The sequence below is a fragment of the Macaca nemestrina genome, chromosome 7 (assembly GCF_043159975.1).
Source record: "Macaca nemestrina isolate mMacNem1 chromosome 7, mMacNem.hap1, whole genome shotgun sequence".
NCBI lineage: Eukaryota > Metazoa > Chordata > Mammalia > Primates > Cercopithecidae > Macaca > Macaca nemestrina.
The window spans coordinates 126,592,592-126,610,434 of record NC_092131.1 but is presented as its reverse complement, the minus strand read 5'-3'; the positions used below and the strand labels follow the sequence as shown (position 1 = coordinate 126,610,434).

At 52.5% G+C, this 17,843-nt stretch overlaps 1 protein-coding gene across 2 annotated transcripts in view; it reads left to right on the top strand.

Moving 5' to 3' along the window:
- The window catches only part of LOC105490954 (AT-rich interaction domain 3B), a 61,731-nt gene extending 49,935 nt beyond the window's left edge, over positions 1-11,796 (top strand). The window contains exons 5-9 of one of the 2 annotated variants that reach the window (XM_071101004.1): positions 5,272-5,455; positions 6,604-6,890; positions 7,017-7,271; positions 8,598-8,699; positions 10,972-11,796. In XM_071101004.1, the coding sequence (XP_070957105.1) occupies positions 5,272-5,455; positions 6,604-6,890; positions 7,017-7,271; positions 8,598-8,699; positions 10,972-11,135 (992 nt within the window). In that variant the 3' untranslated portion in view covers positions 11,136-11,796. The remainder of the gene's footprint in view (positions 1-5,271; positions 5,456-6,603; positions 6,891-7,016; positions 7,272-8,597; positions 8,700-10,971) is intronic. The other variant, XM_071101005.1, reaches the window with a different exon arrangement.
- The last annotated feature ends 6,047 nt before the right edge of the window (positions 11,797-17,843 follow it).

The following is a 17,843-nucleotide window of genomic DNA, read 5'->3' as shown; positions in this document are numbered from 1 at the left end:
GAGAAAGCCCCACCGTCATCTAGAGAGAGCCCTCGGCATAGCCTCCGCTTTGTTTCTGATGGCACCAAGTGGCCAGCCTGCACTGGGAGCCACTTTAACAGTTTAACAGAGGGCCAACCACAGGGAAGAATGTTCCCAATCTCCTTATCAGCTTGATCTCCAGAACCAGGGTGCCTGAGCAGGGCATGGGGGCTTGTGTGAGGAGAGTCCACTGTGGAGTGAGGAAAACAGCAGCTTCCGAAGTATGCCGCGGGTGGGGCTGGGCCACACGGTAGGGTGCCGGGGCCACCACCACGGCTTCCAGTGCGCCTCTTACCTGCGGTTTCTCTGTGGTGTGATGACAGTTCCCACAAGAGTCCATTTTCCCCTCTGGGAAGAGGTCACTGATTAGTTAGGTTACAACCTTGACTTCAGACACCACTGTGACCCTTCCTTGTCTCCTCAGGTTCTGTATCTGCCAGTGTCCCCCTTGCCCTAAGCAGCTCTCAGTCTAATATAATACAGTCACTTTGTGTGTGACTATAAAGAGGCTAATTTTTAATGAAATTTCTACATCTATAACAATGTTGTCCTTCAAAGATGCCATCTCAAATAGCCAGGCAGTTAATCCATTGACTACTCAAAATGAATTTGTAATTCCTCTCTGGGGAGTTGCCTTCAGAGGCGGTTCGAACCACACTAGAAAATCTCAGCTGGGTGCAGTGGCTTACGCCTGTCATCCCAACACTTTGGGAGGCTGAAGTGGGAGGATTGCTTGAGTCCAGGAGTTTGAGACCAGCCTGGGCAACATAGTGAGACCCCACCTCTACAAAAAATAAAAATACGCCTGTAATCCCAGCACTTTGGGAGGCTGAGGCTGGCGGATGACTTGAGGTCAGGAGTTCGAGACCAGCCTGGCCAACATGGTGAAACCCCATCTCTACTAAAATTATTAAAAATAGCCAGGTGTGGTGGCACTCACCTGTAATCCCAGCTACTCGGGAGGCTGAGACAGGAGAATCACTTGAACCCAGGAGGCGGAGGTTGCAGTGAGCTGGGATCATCCCACTGCACACCAGCCTGGGGAAAAGAGCAAGACTCAGTCTCAAAAGATAAAAACAAATAAAAAACAAAATAAATTAACTGGGCTGAGCTAGGTGGTGTGCACCTATGGTCCTAGCTACTTAGGAGGCTGAGGTGGGAGGATCACCTGAGCCCGGGATTTTGAGGCTACACTGAGCTGTGATCACACCACTACACTCAAGCCTGGGCAACAGAGTGAGACTCCATCTCAAAAAAAAAAAAAAAAGATTCAAAAGAAAATAGTGCAAACTCTGAAAGCTGTTTGCAGATGGAGTTTCAAAGCTAGCTGTCCAAGGTGACCTGTAGGACAGCACTTCCTCAGCTGGGCAAGCCCTGCCATGCTGGTTCAACACTCGCCACATCTGTCTTATGCTTGTCACACACCTGGCCACTGCCTGCTCTTTGACACCTGTTTTCCCCTTTGGCCTCAATTGTGAGGGTCCCAGCAGGCACGTCACAGGCGTGTGGGAAGTGTGTTTAAGATTCCTAGTTGAGGCTGGGCACGGTGGCTCACGCCTATAATCCCAGCACTTTGGGAGGCCGAGGCGGGTGGATCACCCAAGGTCAGGAGTTCGAGACCAGCCTGGCCAACGTGGTGAAACCCCGTCTCTACTAAAAATACAAAAATTAGCCGAAAATCACTTGAACCTGGGAGGCGGAGGTTGCAGTGGGACAAGATTGTGCCACCGCACTCTAGCCTGGGCAACAGAGTGAGACTCCGACTCAAAAAAAAAAAAAGATTCCCAGTTGAGAGCTGGGTGCAGTGGGTGGAGCTTGTAAATCCCAGCTACTCAGGAGGCATGGTGGGAGGATTCCTTGAGACCAGATGTTCGAGACTAGCCTGGGCAACATAGTGAGACCCTGTCTCTACAAAAAAATTTAAAGATTAGCCAGGCATAGTGGTGTGCCCCTGTAGTCCCAGTTCCTCAGGAGGTTGAGATGGGAGGATCGCTTGAGCCCGGGAGTTCAAGCCACAGTGAGCTATGATCACACGACTGCACCCCAGCCTCGATAACAGAGTGACACCCTGTCTCTAAAAAGAAACTTTAGAAAAAGATTCTCAATTGAATTACCATGGGGCTGGTTGCTTCGACTCCGAGAAACATGTCTGGGTAGGTTAATTTATTAAACGCTGTAAGGCATGGTAGGCATGGTAAAGGAAAGACAACCCCTGCCTTCATAGAGTTGACAGTCCTCCAGGGATGTCGGATGAACAGACGTGAAACAATTAGAGAAGGACAATTTGCTGAACTTACAGGGGCATGATAGAAATTCTGAGAGGGAAGAAACCCACATGAACTGGGGTAGTGAGAACATGCTTCCTGGAAGGAGTGGATGTGGAAGGACACTGTAGAGGATTTGACTGGAGGCAGAAAAGAGCGTGTCTTGGGGGCAATAGGGAGAAGGCCTAGCGAGTTGGAGTGCAAGTGAGTTGCTCAGATATGCCAGGAATACTTCATATGTGATCTTTTAAGGGAGCGTTGAGGAACGTGGGTCATGCGATTGGACATGTGAGATGGGCTAGGTAAGCAATAAGAGTTTTCATAGGTTTTTAAACAAGGAAGTAAGTAATATGGTAAAAGTAGTATTTTAATAAGATTGGCTGCAGTGTGCAAGTTGATCGTATGGATAAGAGGCTACTGCAGGCATCTAATTGTGGGCCAGAGAGGGCCTGGACCAGGATGGTGGCTGCGGGCCAAAAAGGAAGATGCCTTTGAGAGGTACCTCCAAGGACGAATCATGAAGCCTTCTAGCACCCTGAAAGTGGGTGATAGGGAGAGGAGAGGAGCCAGTGCTGACACGAGGTTCCTGCCTTCCTGCCTAACTTCCAAGGGTGGTAGTGTTGCTGGGAAGAAATGAGGTGTGGGGAAAGGGAGCTAGTTTAGGGGAATGAAGATGAGCCCAGTACAGACATTCTGACTAGGAAGTAAACGGGTCACATGTGTGAAGATGCCCTAGGAGCTTCTGGAAATATGAGCTTAGGAGCCCTGTGTGAGGGGACCTTGGGAGTGGTCCTCTCAGACACTCCAGGTAATGCCTTGGAAGGTGTGGACTCAAGGCCATGGGTGTGTTTGGGCAGACAGGCCTCTGAAAGGAGGTCGACGTTAGCTCTGTCCTGCTGGGGGCCCACATCAGGCTTTTGTCTTTCTGGTAGGGGGAAGGTTTACTGTCCAGAACAGCACTGGGAGAAGTCAACCAGCACATGAGCTATGTGTCTTACGAGTATGCCGGTAATCCTCTATTATTTTACCTGTGAATCTGTGGGTCTAATTCCATGACGCCTTTGTCCTTGACCCTCCAAGGACCAGCAGGTCAAGGTAAAGGTCTTTAAGGTCACTAACTCCCTCCCCACACTTAGGAAAGAGGCCTAACCCAGGTGCTGTGGGTCACGCTGTAGTCCTTGTGCTTTGGGAGACTGAGGCAGGAGGACTGCTTGAGCTTAGGAGTTTGAGACCAGCCTGGGCAACATAGGAAGATCCTGTCTCTACAGAAAATGTTTTTAAATTCCCTGAGTGTGGTAGTGTGCGCCTGTATTCCCAGCTACTCAGGAGGCTGAGTGGGAGGATGGCTGGAGCTTAAGGCTGCAATAAGTCATGATTGCACCACTGCACTCCAGTCTGGGCAACAGAGTGAGACCCTATTTTTGAAAAAAAAAAAAAAAGAAGAGGCCTGGTCCTGCCGCAGCAGCCCCGCATATCCATGCCCACATTGCTTCCTTTTCATTCTCTGGCTTGAACCATCATGTAAAAGAGTTGCTGAGGCTGCCATTCAGAGCTGAGAAAACTGCTGTGCCTTTAGGGAAAGAGGCTCATGGAGCAGAAACAAACAGCTCTTCCCTGCTCAGGTTGGCTTAGGGTCCACCAGGCAGCCCAGTGAGACCTCAGCAAGACCGGGGCAATGGGAGGGGGCAAGGCAGAGGAGCAGCAGTCTGTGTACAGTAAAAGGAGTTTGCCATCAAAAGGCAACAAGTCTCATACCCTGCCCCGGACGGTGACCCTTCCCTGTGGAATTCTCCCCTCTGACCTCCAGATCATTAATCCTGAGGCTGCCAAATGACAGTCATCCATCACGCCTCCTGACGAGCATCCCAGCTGGCTGTGAAAGAACTGGCCCCGCCCTTACCACGTCCCCTGGTGCTCATTAGTAGCCCTTCCTGCTCGGTGCCAGGTTTCCTAATCAAGTCCCTGGCTCCTCTCACTTCCCCTCGGGGCCGTTGAGCGGAAGCTGCTCTGACCCTCCCCCTTTCAGAGGCCAGGGAGTGGGAGAATGATTGGTGTGGGGAGAGAATTGAGTGGCTTTTCATTCCCCTGGAGACTGGTGTGTCCAGCAGCTCCTTTGACATAGCGGGGTACACGAGAGAGAAAGAAACCATTTCTCCATCAAGCAGGAGAGGAGAAAGCAGGCATGTGCAAACAAGCACACTCTTTTTTTTTTTTTTTCAAGATGGAGTCTTGCTCTGTCGCCCAGGCTGGAGTGCAGTGGCACGATCTCAGCTCACTGCAAGCTCCGCCTCCCTGGTTCACGCCATTCTCTTGTCTCAGCCTCCTGAGTAGCTGGGACTACAGGCGCCTGCCACCAAGCCAGGCTAATTTTTTTTTGTATTTTTAGTAGAGATGGGGTTTCACCATCTTAGCCAGGATGGTCTCAATCTCCTGACCTCGTGATCTGTTCGCCTCGGCCTCCCAAAGTGCTGGGATTACAGGCGTGAGCCACGGCGCCCAGCCAAGGAGCACACTCTTACAAGCAGCACTGAGCGCTGCCAGGAGGGTAACTAGGCAGGGCTCCCCTTCTAGGAAGTCAGAGAAAGGTTTCCTGGAGGAAGCTGCCACTGAATGGAGTCTGAAAGCTGCAGAGATAAGTTGCCAGATCACTAGGAATAGTCTGGAATCATACTGCTAACAAAACAAAAACACACACACACACAAACTAAAAAACAAGCACCTTTGAAATCATCTAGTCTGGCCCTCTTATTTACAGACGGCAAAACAGAACCAGAGAGTCTAAGTGCTTTGCCAAAGGCCCACATAGCCTGTGCATTGGACCTGTCCTGACAGCTAGTCTGAGTCTTCAGGCTTGGGGAGTTTGAGTTAAACTACACTTCCAAACAGATTCATGAGCATTGTTTCCAGCTCAGTTAAAGTGGGCATACGCGGAATCCTTCTCAGCCTGATGATGATCCCGCTGTCTCTTTCTCTCGGACAACCACAGGGACCCCCATCAACCGAATCCCCATCATGGCCAAGCAGATCCTGGACCTATACATGCTGTATAAGCTGGTGACCGAGAAGGGGGGCCTGGTGGAGATCATCAACAAGAAGATCTGGAGGGAGATCACCAAAGGCCTGAACCTGCCCACATCCATCACCAGCGCCGCCTTCACCCTCAGGACCCAGTGAGTGGCCAGGGCCTGGGGGAAGGAAGCTGAGGCTAAAGAAAGGGGATGTTGTAACCTAGAGGAGAGGAAGGAAGGAAATTCCTTTGTATAGTTAGCAAGATGAGTGGATTCCCGAAACAGTGGGAAGCTTTCTGAGATTAATCCCTCACTAAACCAAGTAGTGATGAGAACCGCCATTTACCAAGTGTCTACTCTGTGCTGGTACTTTACTATTTCATTTAAACCTCACAGTCAACCCTGTAAAGTAGGTATGCCCCCATTTTCCACATTACAAAAATGAAGTCTCCAGGGTTAAATAATTTGGCTAAGGCCATACCAGCCAGTAAGTGGTAGAGCTGAGATTCAGACCTGAGCTTCTGTCTCTAAGACCTGTGCCCCTTCCAGGACATTGTCTTCCAAACAGCATCTCCACCCCAGTGGCTCCTCTTACCTGACATTCAGCTTACCCAGTGGCAGAGGACCCAGAGAAAGGCAGGCAGGAAGGCCCCCTTGGATTGGTGATCTGGTTTTGTCAGCATTTGAGTTAATTACATGGGTGATGGAAGCGGTGAAACCAATAGTAGCACTGAAGAATGAGGGCCAGAGAGGAGTCTGTTCTTCTGGAACACTCTGGAAGTTGTTCTGTGAAGAGTATGCAATGTACAGCTGACATCAGTTAGGTAGCATGGTGTAGCTACAACCAGAATGGCGAGGTTCCTGGGTAGAGAACTGCTTCTTGGGACCTAAGACACAAAGAATGACAGTGTCTAGGTCCCATGCACAATAGGAAGAATTGCTCCTATCTGACTAGCCCAGCTCTGAATAAGATCAAGAAGCCAGAAAGCCCTTGTAAAACATGGGCCTAATTTTTCCCAGGGCACTAAAAAAGCACCAAAACAAATGTGAAACACCAACTAAGATGTTATTTATTTCCCCTAATGAATGGTCCTTCAAAGTAGAGCCTATTTAGGATTGAGTGGCAGTTAGAGGAGGCTGGGGCAGAGTGTCCAGCCGTCCCAGACTTTTCTGCCAAGTACACCAAGGTTGCGATCCTTTGCCCTAGAGTCCTGGCTAGCAGAGACTGCTTCCAGAGACCCACCAACCTCAACTGGGTGATCTCTGGTGCTGTTTTGGATTATTCTTCCTGCTTGCTTCCTTTCCTCCAGGTACATGAAGTATCTGTATGCCTATGAGTGTGAGAAGAAAGCCTTGAGTTCCCCAGCCGAGCTCCAGGCAGCCATTGATGGCAACCGCAGGGAGGGCCGGCGGCCCAGCTACAGCTCCTCCCTCTTTGGCTACTCACCTGCTGCGGCTACTGCTGCTGCTGCTGCTGCCGGGGCCCCTGCCCTCCTCTCCCCACCCAAGATCCGCTTTCCCATCCTTGGGCTTGGCTCCAGCAGTGGCAGCAATACCAGTAGCCCTCGGATATCCCCAGCAACCACTCTCAGGAAAGGTCAGTAGGGCTTCTGGGGGAGAAGGAAGAAAGGGAGGAAGGGATGCCAGTTTCCCTGTGTTCAAGACTGGGGTTTTTGGGCAAGAGGGTCAATTGTGGATTGGTCCAGCTCCAGTTCTTTCGCAGGTGATGGAGCCCCAGTGACAACAGTGCCTGTGCCAAATCGCCTGGCTGTGCCTGTGACCTTGGCAAACCAGCAGGCTGGTACTCGGACCGCCGCGCTGGAGCAGCTGAGGGAGCGGCTGGAGTCAGGGGAGCCTGCTGAGAAGAAGGCGTCGAGGCTGTCCGAGGAGGAGCAGCGCCTGGTGCAGCAGGCCTTCCAGCGCAACTTTTTCACCATGGCACGACAGCTCCCCATGAAGATTAGGATCAACGGCAGGGGTGAGCCAGGCTCAGGGCAGAGCCTTCCCTTACTGGGAAACCCTACGCCCATTCACGCCTCCTGAGACTGGGGGCAGGGGTGGTGAGGCACATACTCCTGACCTGGAAGAGGCCCCTCCAGGTTCTGCCTTCTAGGCCCCCAGAAGAGAGGCACTGAGATCTCAGTTCACCAAGCTGAGGTTGTTTAGTAGAGGGGACCACATGTTGCCTCAGGCGGTGCTCTGTTCTCTAATAAGAGGGAAAAGCAGTTATTCACAGAGGAGGAGCCAAAGGCCTTCAGAGAGCTGCAGCGTTTCCCCACCAGCCTTTACCCCAGCACCTCACTGGATGTAGGCAAGAGCAGGGCACCCTCTGCAGGTCGGGGAGGAAGATACCCCATGTTCCTGAGGCTCAGCGAGGGGCCAGGTTGCCCCGGGCTAGACAGCGGGACTCAGGAATATAAAGAGAAGGAGGAAACACAAGTTTGGCAGCATAATTGACATCCTTTCCCTTCCTCTTCACATCGTTCTAGTGCCCCACATTCTCTTCCCCAAGCCACAAGCCCCCTTTCCCATTCACACACATTCTTTCCCATTCTGGTCCTGATGCTATCTCAAAGCAAACATGAATGAGATGTGTGGGAAGGAGCCAGGTGTGAAGGGAGCTGTACATATTCCCAGGCCACCCCTCCCTACTCCATTGCCCCTGGGGAGCAGAAAGAAACTGAGAGGTAACAGCTCACCCAGGGCCAGGTGCCCTGCTCCTACACAAAGCAAAGGGCTGTTAGAAAAGACAGCTCACTGGGAAGAATTCTGAGTCTGGGGTGAGCCAGGCAGAGGCCGTGTGTGCCAGCACTTGCAGCCTTCTACAAACGCCAGCTGCCCAGGTGGTCATGGAAGGGAGGGGCTGAGGACATAGACTCATCTCTTTGAGGGACTCAGTCAAAGGAAAGAAGGGGCAAGGTGGGTCCTCAAAGTTGGGGCTGGGTCTCGTTGATCTCTGATTTCCTGGGCCTGGTGTGTAGTGTAGCTCGGGGTTTGCCCATCACGTGGAAAGTACCAGTGCAGAGTGGTGGGCTGGGGTCAGCCTCCTTGCCTGCTGTGATTCCTTTGCTCTGGGAGCAGAGGGAATTGGGGAGATGAACTGTGTCAGTGGAAAAAGCCAGCGACAGGAGGTTAGCGAGACTGGGATCTCCTGCCATACCCTACACTCAGGAGAAGGTTACATAGGTGCCTTCTGACAGCGTGAGGCTTTGACCAGGGGGGGCCAGGCAGCATCAGAGAGGACAGCCGGAGTGCTGGAGTGCTGTGGAAGGCTTGACCAGGCCCACTGTCTCCCTGTCCCCAGCAGAAGACAGAGCAGAGGCCTCGGCTGCAGCACTGAACCTGACCACGAGTAGCATTGGGAGCATTAACATGTCCGTGGACATCGATGGTACCACCTACGCAGGTGAGGCCCTGGAGCTCTGGGGGAGGCCCACGTGGCTGCAGCCAGCCCCAGCGCAGCTCTGTGGCTGACCCTGCCTCTTGCCCTCTGTCTGAACACCTCCCACGATGGCTTCCTTTTTCCTGGTATCAGAGTTGCAAAGGTTAGGTGGTCCCCTGGACGCGTAGAGACTGTGGATTGTTAACAGGATGGTAGGTCCCTCCCACTTTGGCAGAAATCTTTCACCTAACCCTTTTAGACCAGTGGTTGGCTCGTTAATGGAAGCAGTCAGTCAGTGTCCCACAATCCCCCGGTCTTCTCATGCACAGCCTTTCTCTGACTGGTTCAGCTCTTTTCTTCCTTTTGCAGACTGAGACACAGGCAAAGGAACCCCGGTATAGCAGAATCAGCTTACATTGTTAAGGTCCCCGCCCCCCAGTCTTTTATAGTTATCTCTTCCTAAACCTAATTTGGCAACAGTGTTTTGTTGGTTGGTAGATTTCGCACCTTTACAGAGTCTTTCCAAGGGTTTAACTTAGTATTCATGACTGGGCATGGTGGCTCATGCCTGTAATCTTTGCACTTTGGGAGGCTAAGGCAAGAGGATCACTTGAGCCTAGGAGTTTAAGATCAACCTGAGCAACATAGCAAAATCCCAAATCTACAAAATACAAAAAAAAATTAGCCGGGCATAGTGGTGCACATCTGTGGTCCCAGCTACTTGGGAGGCTGAGGCAGGAGGATCACTTGAGCCCAGGAGGTCGAGGCTGCAGTGAGCCATGATTCCAGCCTGAGTGACAAATGATTGAGCCATGATTCCAGCCTGAGTGACAAAGCAAGACCTTGTCTCAAAAAAAAGACGGGCGCGGTGGCTCAAGCCTGTAATCCCAGCACTTTGGGAGGCCGAGGCGGGTGGATCACGAGGTCAGGAGATCGAGACCATCCTGGCTAACATGGTGAAACCCCGTCTCTACTAAAAATACAAAAAACTAGCCGGGCGTGGTGGCGGGCACCTGTAGTCCCAGCTACTCGGAGGCTGAGGCAGGAGAATGGCGTGAACCTGGGAGGCGGAGCTTGCAGTGAGCCGAGATCGCGCCACTGCACTCCAGCCTGGGTGACACAGCGCGAGACTCCGTCTCAAAAAAAATAATAATAATAATAATAAAAAAAAAAAAGAAAGAAAGAAACAACTTAGTATTCATAAAAACAGCAGTCCCTTTCCCATTCCCATTTCATTGGTTTACGGATGAGCTTGGGAACAAGCCCACCTGACACTTGTTAAGCACAGCATTGTCGGGCGTGGTGTCTCACACCTGTAATCCCAGCATTTTGGGAGGCCGAGGCGGGCGGATCACGAAGTCAGGAGATCGAGACCATCCTGGCTAACACACAGTGAAACCCCGTCTCTACTAAAAATACAAAAAATTAGCCAGGCGTGGTGGCGGGCGCCTGTAGTCTCAGCTACCCAGGACCCTGTGGCAGGAGAATGGCATGAACCCGGGAGGTGGAGGTTGCAGTGAGCCGAGACACACGACTACACTCCAGCCTGGGCGACAGAGCGAGACTCCATCTCAGAAAAAAAAAAAAACAAAAACGGGCGTGGTGGCCCACGCCTGTAATCCCAGCACTTTGGGAGGCTGAGACCGGTGGATCACGAGGTCAGGAGATCGAGACCATCCTGGCTAACACGGTGAAACCCCGTCTCTACTAAAAATACAAATAATTAGCCGGGTGTGGTGGCAGGTGCCTGTAGTCCCAGCTACTCCAGAGGCTGAGGCAGGAGAATGGCGTGAACCCCGGAGGTGGAGCTTGCAGTGAGCCGAGATCGCGCCACTGCACTCTGGCCTGGGTGACAGAGCGAACCTCCATCTCAAAAAAAAAAAAAAATTTTTTTTTTTTCTGTAGAGACAAGGGTCTTCCTGTATTGCCCAGTGTGGTCTCAAACTCCTGGCCTTGAGCTATTCTCCCGCCTCAGCGTTCCAAAGTGCTGGGATTATAGTTGTGAGCCACCGCACCTGGACTTGCTGTTCCTCTTTGTGTACCCTGGGTACACCTGTCTCAGAGCATTTATGACATTTTAGCAAAATTACTCTGACAACCTATCTGTCCCCCTCCCCAGCCCATCAGCACTTCAAGGCAGGACAGCATTTGTAAATCTTCTCCCATCACCCCCTAATGCAGTGTCTACAGCGGAGTCAGGCACAGGGCTAGGCCAGCAGTGAATACTTACTGAAAGGAGCTGGCCCGCCCCTTCGCTCTTCCTCTGCCCACACTTGCTTCTCTTCCCCCCACCAAGGTGTGCTGTTTGCCCAGAAGCCTGTGGTCCACCTCATCGCGGGGTCTGCTCCCCAGAGCCTCGGCAGCAGCGCCAGCAGCAGCAGCAGCTCTCACTGCTCACCAAGTCCTACCTCATCCCGGGGCACCCCCAGCGCAGAGCCCTCCACCAGCTGGTCCCTCTGATGGGCAGGACCCAGCTTCCCACTTGCCACTCTCCTGTCAAGAGTGAAGGAAGTTGATGCACAGAATTTACCTCATCTCACGGAGCCCACGTCGACGAGCACCATTTGGCCAGACATTGAGAGTTTGGATGTGCCCGTCTGTCCAGGTTCCATTCAGGTCCTGCTGTACTCTGGGGGCAGGGAGAGGCTAGAGGGGCAGGACAGACAGCGTTGTCCAATCAGGGAATGTCCTGGAGAACTGGGTGGGGGTCTGTGGGTGTCCAGCTTCCTCCAGGGTTCCCCAGCCACCTCCCAGCTCGGGGCACAGTGTATTGACAATCTGTCAGCCGACACAGGGCTGGAGGCCCTCCATTTCCCTTCCCCTTTAATTTATTTCCCTGCCCCTGCCTTCTGCCATGACCCCAGGGCCACTAGTCTCTTCCCCTGTTTTTAAGTCCCATGTGGGGCTGCTAGGAGCCAAGAGCATGCCTTCATGCTTCTCTGCTGAGCATGGGATGGGGCCCTTCCAGACCACCTTGCCTACTGTTAGGTTCCTGGGGTATGGGTCCCTCAAACGCAAGTCTTGAATCAGTCCTCAGGGTCCCAGATCCCCCTTCTAATGATCTGAAGGAAGAGGCTGTGAGGGCAGTTGAGGGCCAGGGCCCACAGGGCATCTGCTGATGAGAAGGCAGAACCTTGGGGCTGCCCAGCCCTGGCACCTGCTTCACACGGACCCTTCTCTGACCCCCCAAACCTCATGCTCCCCACTTGCCCTTATCGGCCTGCTCTCCCAAGAACAGCCCACTCATCCTTTCCCCAGCCCTCTTCTGTTTCTTATGGGGCCATCTTGGCCTCACCGTCCCCACATGTGCCGCTGTCAGGTTCATTGAAATACCTCAGATTTGTAATTGTTGATGTTTGAGTCTTCAGGAAGTATTTGCATCTCTGAAATCTTTTTTATATGTGTTTTGCTGACTTTTGTTTTTTTATTTTAAAATTTTTATTGTTGTTGTAGCACCAAAGAAATGAAAACAGATCACCCCCAAAGTCAAGCAAGTGATTGGGTACCCCGGCCCCTCTGGCCCTTCCCTCAAGCCCAGTGAGGAGGCGGGTGGAGGCAGGCAGGGGAGATGACTCAGGGATCGCGGGGGCGGGGAGGTGGAGTGGAGAGGCCCTCTCTCACGCTGGTTGGGCCCTGAAACCACACCAGTTCTGAAGACCGTTTTCTGCCACACCCCCACCCCCAGCTGACCAGGGAGGCAGCAGGACATCTCCCCATCACTCAGCATTCCCAGCTCAGGGCACAGGCAGGCTGGGGTCCTTGCTGACTTTGCCAGAGGTTGAGCCGCCCCAGGGTATGAGGAGATGAAGAACTCCACAGCTCCTCCTGAACCCTGGGCGGGAGCAGGCAGCTCCTGTGCTATAAAGAAAAGGCAGTTCTTATGTGCGGCTCACTTCAGTCGAGGAAGCCCTGGAATGTTCAGCAGACCACCACTGGGACATGGGGCTGTGGCAGTGGGAGACACCACACATGGCGTGTGTGTGTGTGGCGGCGCAGCTTGCATTCAGTCCTGTGTAGGAGAGGAAAGGGAATCAAAAGCTTGGGCACACACAGATACCTCAGCCTGGTAAGCTGCAGCTCTGCTCAACTGCGTCTTCTCTCAGCCCTCCACACACGGTCACCCCCACTCCCACACTCACACACACACGCCCCCCATTTCCCGGGGGCTGACCTCGTCTAGCCTCAGCCTGCAGGGTGTGGGCAGAGAAGGGCATCTGGGACCTGGTGCCAGTGAGGAGCCCAGTTGGCTGGCACTGGGCCCATGTGAAGGTGTCTCAGACATTTGGCCAGTATGTCTTTCTCAGGGGTTTGGTCACAAAGGATGGACTCTTCCCACCCAGAGGATGCAGGGACAACACACTGTGTCCTTCTGGTCACTGGATCCTCTCGCTTTCCCCAGGCAGCTCGCCTGGCCACACCGTTGGAGTGGACCCTCACTGCCCTCAAGGACAACAGCAGGGTCTCACCCAGAGCGTGATGGGGGGTGCCAGCAGGTACCCCCAGGAGTGGGGCCTTGGCCCAAGCAGAGCTTTCCCTGAAGGTGCCATCAGCCAGGGCAGCTCTGTCCCCTCCCTGCTCCCCATCTTATGTGTATTCTAACCAGAAAAATGTGATAGCACATGGGTAGCCTAGGCAGTGAATAAATACCTCAGATGTCCTCCTGCAGCAAGTGTCTGTATATGTTGTGGTTATTTTCTATCTTACATGTTCTCGAATGTTTATATTTCAATAAACCTCTACCTCTTCACAAGCAGGTCTCTCTCAGTTGCTTTGAGTGGCCCTTCCAGTGGACAGTACTGGGGATAGGTGAGCTTCTTCAGAGTGAAAGGGGACTGAGTGAACTACTCCTGACCCCTTGATTTGTCCTGAATCTTCTCCCATTCACTCACCCCTTCTTCAAAGGGAAGGCTCACTGAGCTCACTCTCAGCTTACCTTCTGTGTTAGCAGGGTTCTCCGGCATTACCTTATCATCAGAACTGACTCCAGTGATGTCACATCAGTGTCCTGGCAGGCACAGGGCCAGCGGGTCACCTTGATTGAGCCCCTGTTGAGCTCCTGCTGGGTCAGACGATAAGGGAGGACCCACAGGGTTATCTAGACGGAGATGGATTCTTTAGACTACAGCATCACTGGGACTGAACAGCAGGCTACCACTGGTGGAAGACAGAAGCTGCAGCAGCCACAGAACTTCTGGAAGGCTTCCCACAGGTGGTAACGTTAAAGCTGGAAGAGTCAGAGTTTGCACTTGGAGACGAGCAATTCTTGCAGAGGAATACATGCATGCATACATACATATGAATACATACGGAGATGCAGTGGCATCAAAGGACCTGGCATTGGGGAACTATGGCTGGTGCCTTGGGTCAGTGGGTGGAGGGGAGGGGAATTGGGAAAAGGTGGGGCCAGGATTAATGGATTTGGGGGCCATCCTCTAAGAATCAGGATGTATTTTCACCAGGGCATGGGCTTAGAAGCTTTTCTAGAAAGGTGATGCCAGGCGACCTGCTGGGCATGGAACCCTGGGGCACTGCCAGTGGAGCTCAGGCCTATCCCCAGAGCCTTTCTCTACCATGATGCACACTCCTCTGGGCATACTCTGAAGATGTGCAGAGAGGCAGGCCTTGTGTGGACTGGTAATTGCCTCTGCCATCCTTGACAACGTACTGACGACACCTGTTTAGGTAACCACGTGAAGTCAGGCTAGCAGGGTTTCCTATCTGGCGTTTTTTATTTTGTGTGTGTGTGTATACATACATATATATGTGGTTTGGTTTTGTTTTTGAGACATTGTCTTGCTGTGTCATGCAGGCTGGAGTGCAGTGGCACAATTATAGCTCACTGCAGCCTCAAACTGGGCTCAGGCGGCACCCATTTCAGACTCCCAGATAGCTGGGACTACAGGTGCATGCCACCACGCCTGGCTAATTTTTTCTTAAAAACTTTTTGAGGCCAGGCACGGTGGCTCAAGCCTGTAATCCCAGCACTTTGGGAGGCCGAGACGGGTGGATCACGAGGTCAGGAGATCGAGACTATCCTGGCTAACACGGTGAAACCCCGTCTCTACTAAAAAATACAAAAAACTAGCCGGGCGAGGTGGCGGGCGCCTGTAGTCCCAGCTACTCGGGAGGCTGAGGCAGGAGAATGGCGTGAACCCGGGAGGCGGAGCTTGCAGTGAGCTGAGATCCGGCCACTGCACTCCAGCCTGGGCGACAGAGCGAGACTCCGTCTCCAAAAAAAAAAAAAAAAAAAAAAACTTTTTGAAGAGATGAGGTCTTGCCACGCTGCCCAAGCTGGTCTTGAACTCCTGGGCTGAAATGATCCTTCTGCTTCAGCATCCCAAAGTGTTGGGATTACAGGTGTGAACCACCACACCCAGCCTCTGGCATTTTGAAATGCTAGAAAAAGAGGGTGACATTGGGACAGTCTTGAGCGTCCATTGCTGATTTTTTTTTAATCTTGTGGAAAAAAAATGGTACTATAGTACTTCACTGGTAACCACTCATTGGTATCACACTTCACAACTTCTGGCCACATGGAAATTAAAAGGACGCGTCTAGGAGGGAGCTGAGTGATGAAGAGCAGAACCAGGCCCAGAGGCATTTGAGATGGAAACAGCACGTGGTGGCTGGCGAGGCGGGGATCCTGGGAGACTTCTGGCAGAAGTGGCATCCAATAGAAATGATGAATCTCCGATCCTTTTCAAATTAAGAAGAAAATATTGGAGAATATCTTGACCTAAAGAATTTCTCAAGCTAGACCCTTCAATTAAATTAAAAGCTGGATTAAATGAGTGGCTGGGCGCAGTGGCTCATGCCTGTAATCCCAGCATTTTGGGAGGTCAACGCGGGAGGATCACTTGATGAGTCTGAAACCAGTCCTGGCAACATAGCGAGACCCTCCTCTCTACATAACAAAATTTAAAAATTAGCCAGGTTGCCGGGCGCGGTGGCTCACGCCTGTAATCCCAGCACTTTGGGAGGCCGAGGCGGGTGGATCACGAGGTCAGGAGATCAAGACCATCCTGGCTAACACGGTGAAACCCCGTCTCTACTAAAAATACAAAAAATTAGCCGGGCGTGGTGGCGGGCACCTGCAGTCCCAGCTACTCGGAGGCTGAGGCAGGAGAATGGCATGAACCCGGGAGGCGGAGCTTGCAGTGAGCCAAGATGGTGCCACTGCACTCCAGCCTGGGCGACAAAGCGAGACTCCGTCTCAAAAAAATAATAAAAAAATAAAAATAAAAATTAGCCAGGCATGCTGGTGTGCACCCAGCCCACAATGATTTCTTTTTAATGCTTATTCTTAAGACAAAAGCAAAAAGTAAGAGTTAGGGAGAGGGGGTAGAGTCACAAATAGATGTTTTGTCTAAGAAAATACAAATGGCTTGACCTCATTCGTGATCAGGGAAATGGGCAAGAAACCACCTCACACTACTGGATAGACACAAAAGTCATACCGTACCAGGTCCTGGCAAGGATGAGCAGCAGCAGGACCTCTCACACTCTTGGGCTAACCAATTTGGAAACCACTTTGGCATTACCTAGTAAAGCTGATCATGCACTTGGCCCTAGAACCCTGTAATTTTACTCCTACTTTTGTGCCCCAAGAGATGGGCAGGAAGGTTCACACAGCACTGATGACTGCATAGTAGGTTGGCTGTGAAGCTACCAATTGAACCTGGTGTGGTGAGGTCCCACAGCTAGGGAGCGGAGGAGCTGGGGCTGTAGTTCAGTGGCTGCAGGGCCCAGAGCCTGTGCCCTGAACACAAGTGCTAAGCCCTGTATACAAGTTATCTCATTTCATACTCTACCCACAGCTCCATAAGGCAGGTTTTTTTGTTTTTTTTTTTTTAATTATTTGTTATAAAATTATAGAGACGAGGTCTCACTATGTTGCCCAGGCTGGTCTCAAACTCCCGGGCTCAATCGATCCTCTCGTTCCGGCTTCCCAAAATTCTGGGATTACAGGCGTGAGTCACTGCGCTCTGCCAAGCTAGTTGTTTTGTTCATTTTTCAGATGAAGAAATTGAGGAATAGAAATGTGCTGGAAGTCTCATATCTAGTGAATGGCAAGGCTGGGGCGGGACTCCAAAGCGGGTGCCTTTAACCTCTCCCCCAAGTCCTCCCCTTCAGGGAGGGGAAGGGGCGAGGGAGGCAGAGGTTGTCTCCCTCTGCCTCCCTCCAAGAGGAGAGGTGCCTCTCCCTCTTGGGGACAACCTTGGTTGTCCCCAGGATCTCTGCTATGCTACGCTGCGCTCAGCCGAGGATCCCCGGACAGCCTCCAGAAGCTCCTAGAAAAGCTTGCCTGGGCCGGGGGCGGTGGCTCAAGCCTGTAATCCCAGCACTTTGGGAGGCCGAGACGGGCGGATCACGAGGTCAGCAGATCGAGACCACCCTGGCTAAAACGGTGAAAACCCGTCTCTACTAAAAAATACAAAAAACTAGCCGGGAGAGGTGGCGGGCGCCTATAGTCCCAGCTACTCGGGAGGCTGAGGCAGGAGAATGGCGTAAACCCGGGAGGCGGAGCTTGCAGTGAGCTGAGATCCGGCCACTGCACTCCAGCCTGGGCGACAGAGCGAGACTCCGTCTCAAAAAAAAAAAAAAAAAAGAAAAAAAGACAGAAAGAAAAGCTTGCTCGGCTACAAGCCACAGGCCCCACCACGCCATTGGCCAGGATTGAGTCACGTGCCCTCCCCAGAGCCAATGGGAGCGAGCGGGCAGGGTGACCGGGAATGACCTTCGACTGCCCGCGCTGCGAGGAGGGAAACCCACTGCAGCGAGGGGGTACCCCTGGGTCCCTGGGAAACGGAATCGAGGGTCTTATGGAAGAGAAGGTTTGGAACCACCGCTGGAGGGAAGGGGAGAAAGAAGCAAGCAGGAGTTGCGGGAACAGGAAGGGACTAGGGATAGAAGCCGGGCTTGGAGACAGTGAGGCACGAACCCCGGCAGACACAGACACATACAAGGGGTGCCGATCTCCTCACTGGGCGGGGTGGGCAGGAAAAGGAGCAGAAGCTGGAGCTAGGGTGAGGGTTGCGGCCGGCGAGTGTATACCCGGCCTCAGGGAGGGGCTTCTAGGAGGACAGGGGTCTCCTTTGGAGCAGCACCTGGGACGTTTGCTTGTCAAGGTTTCTTTGTGCGAAGTAACCGAAGCCAGTCAGGCCAATG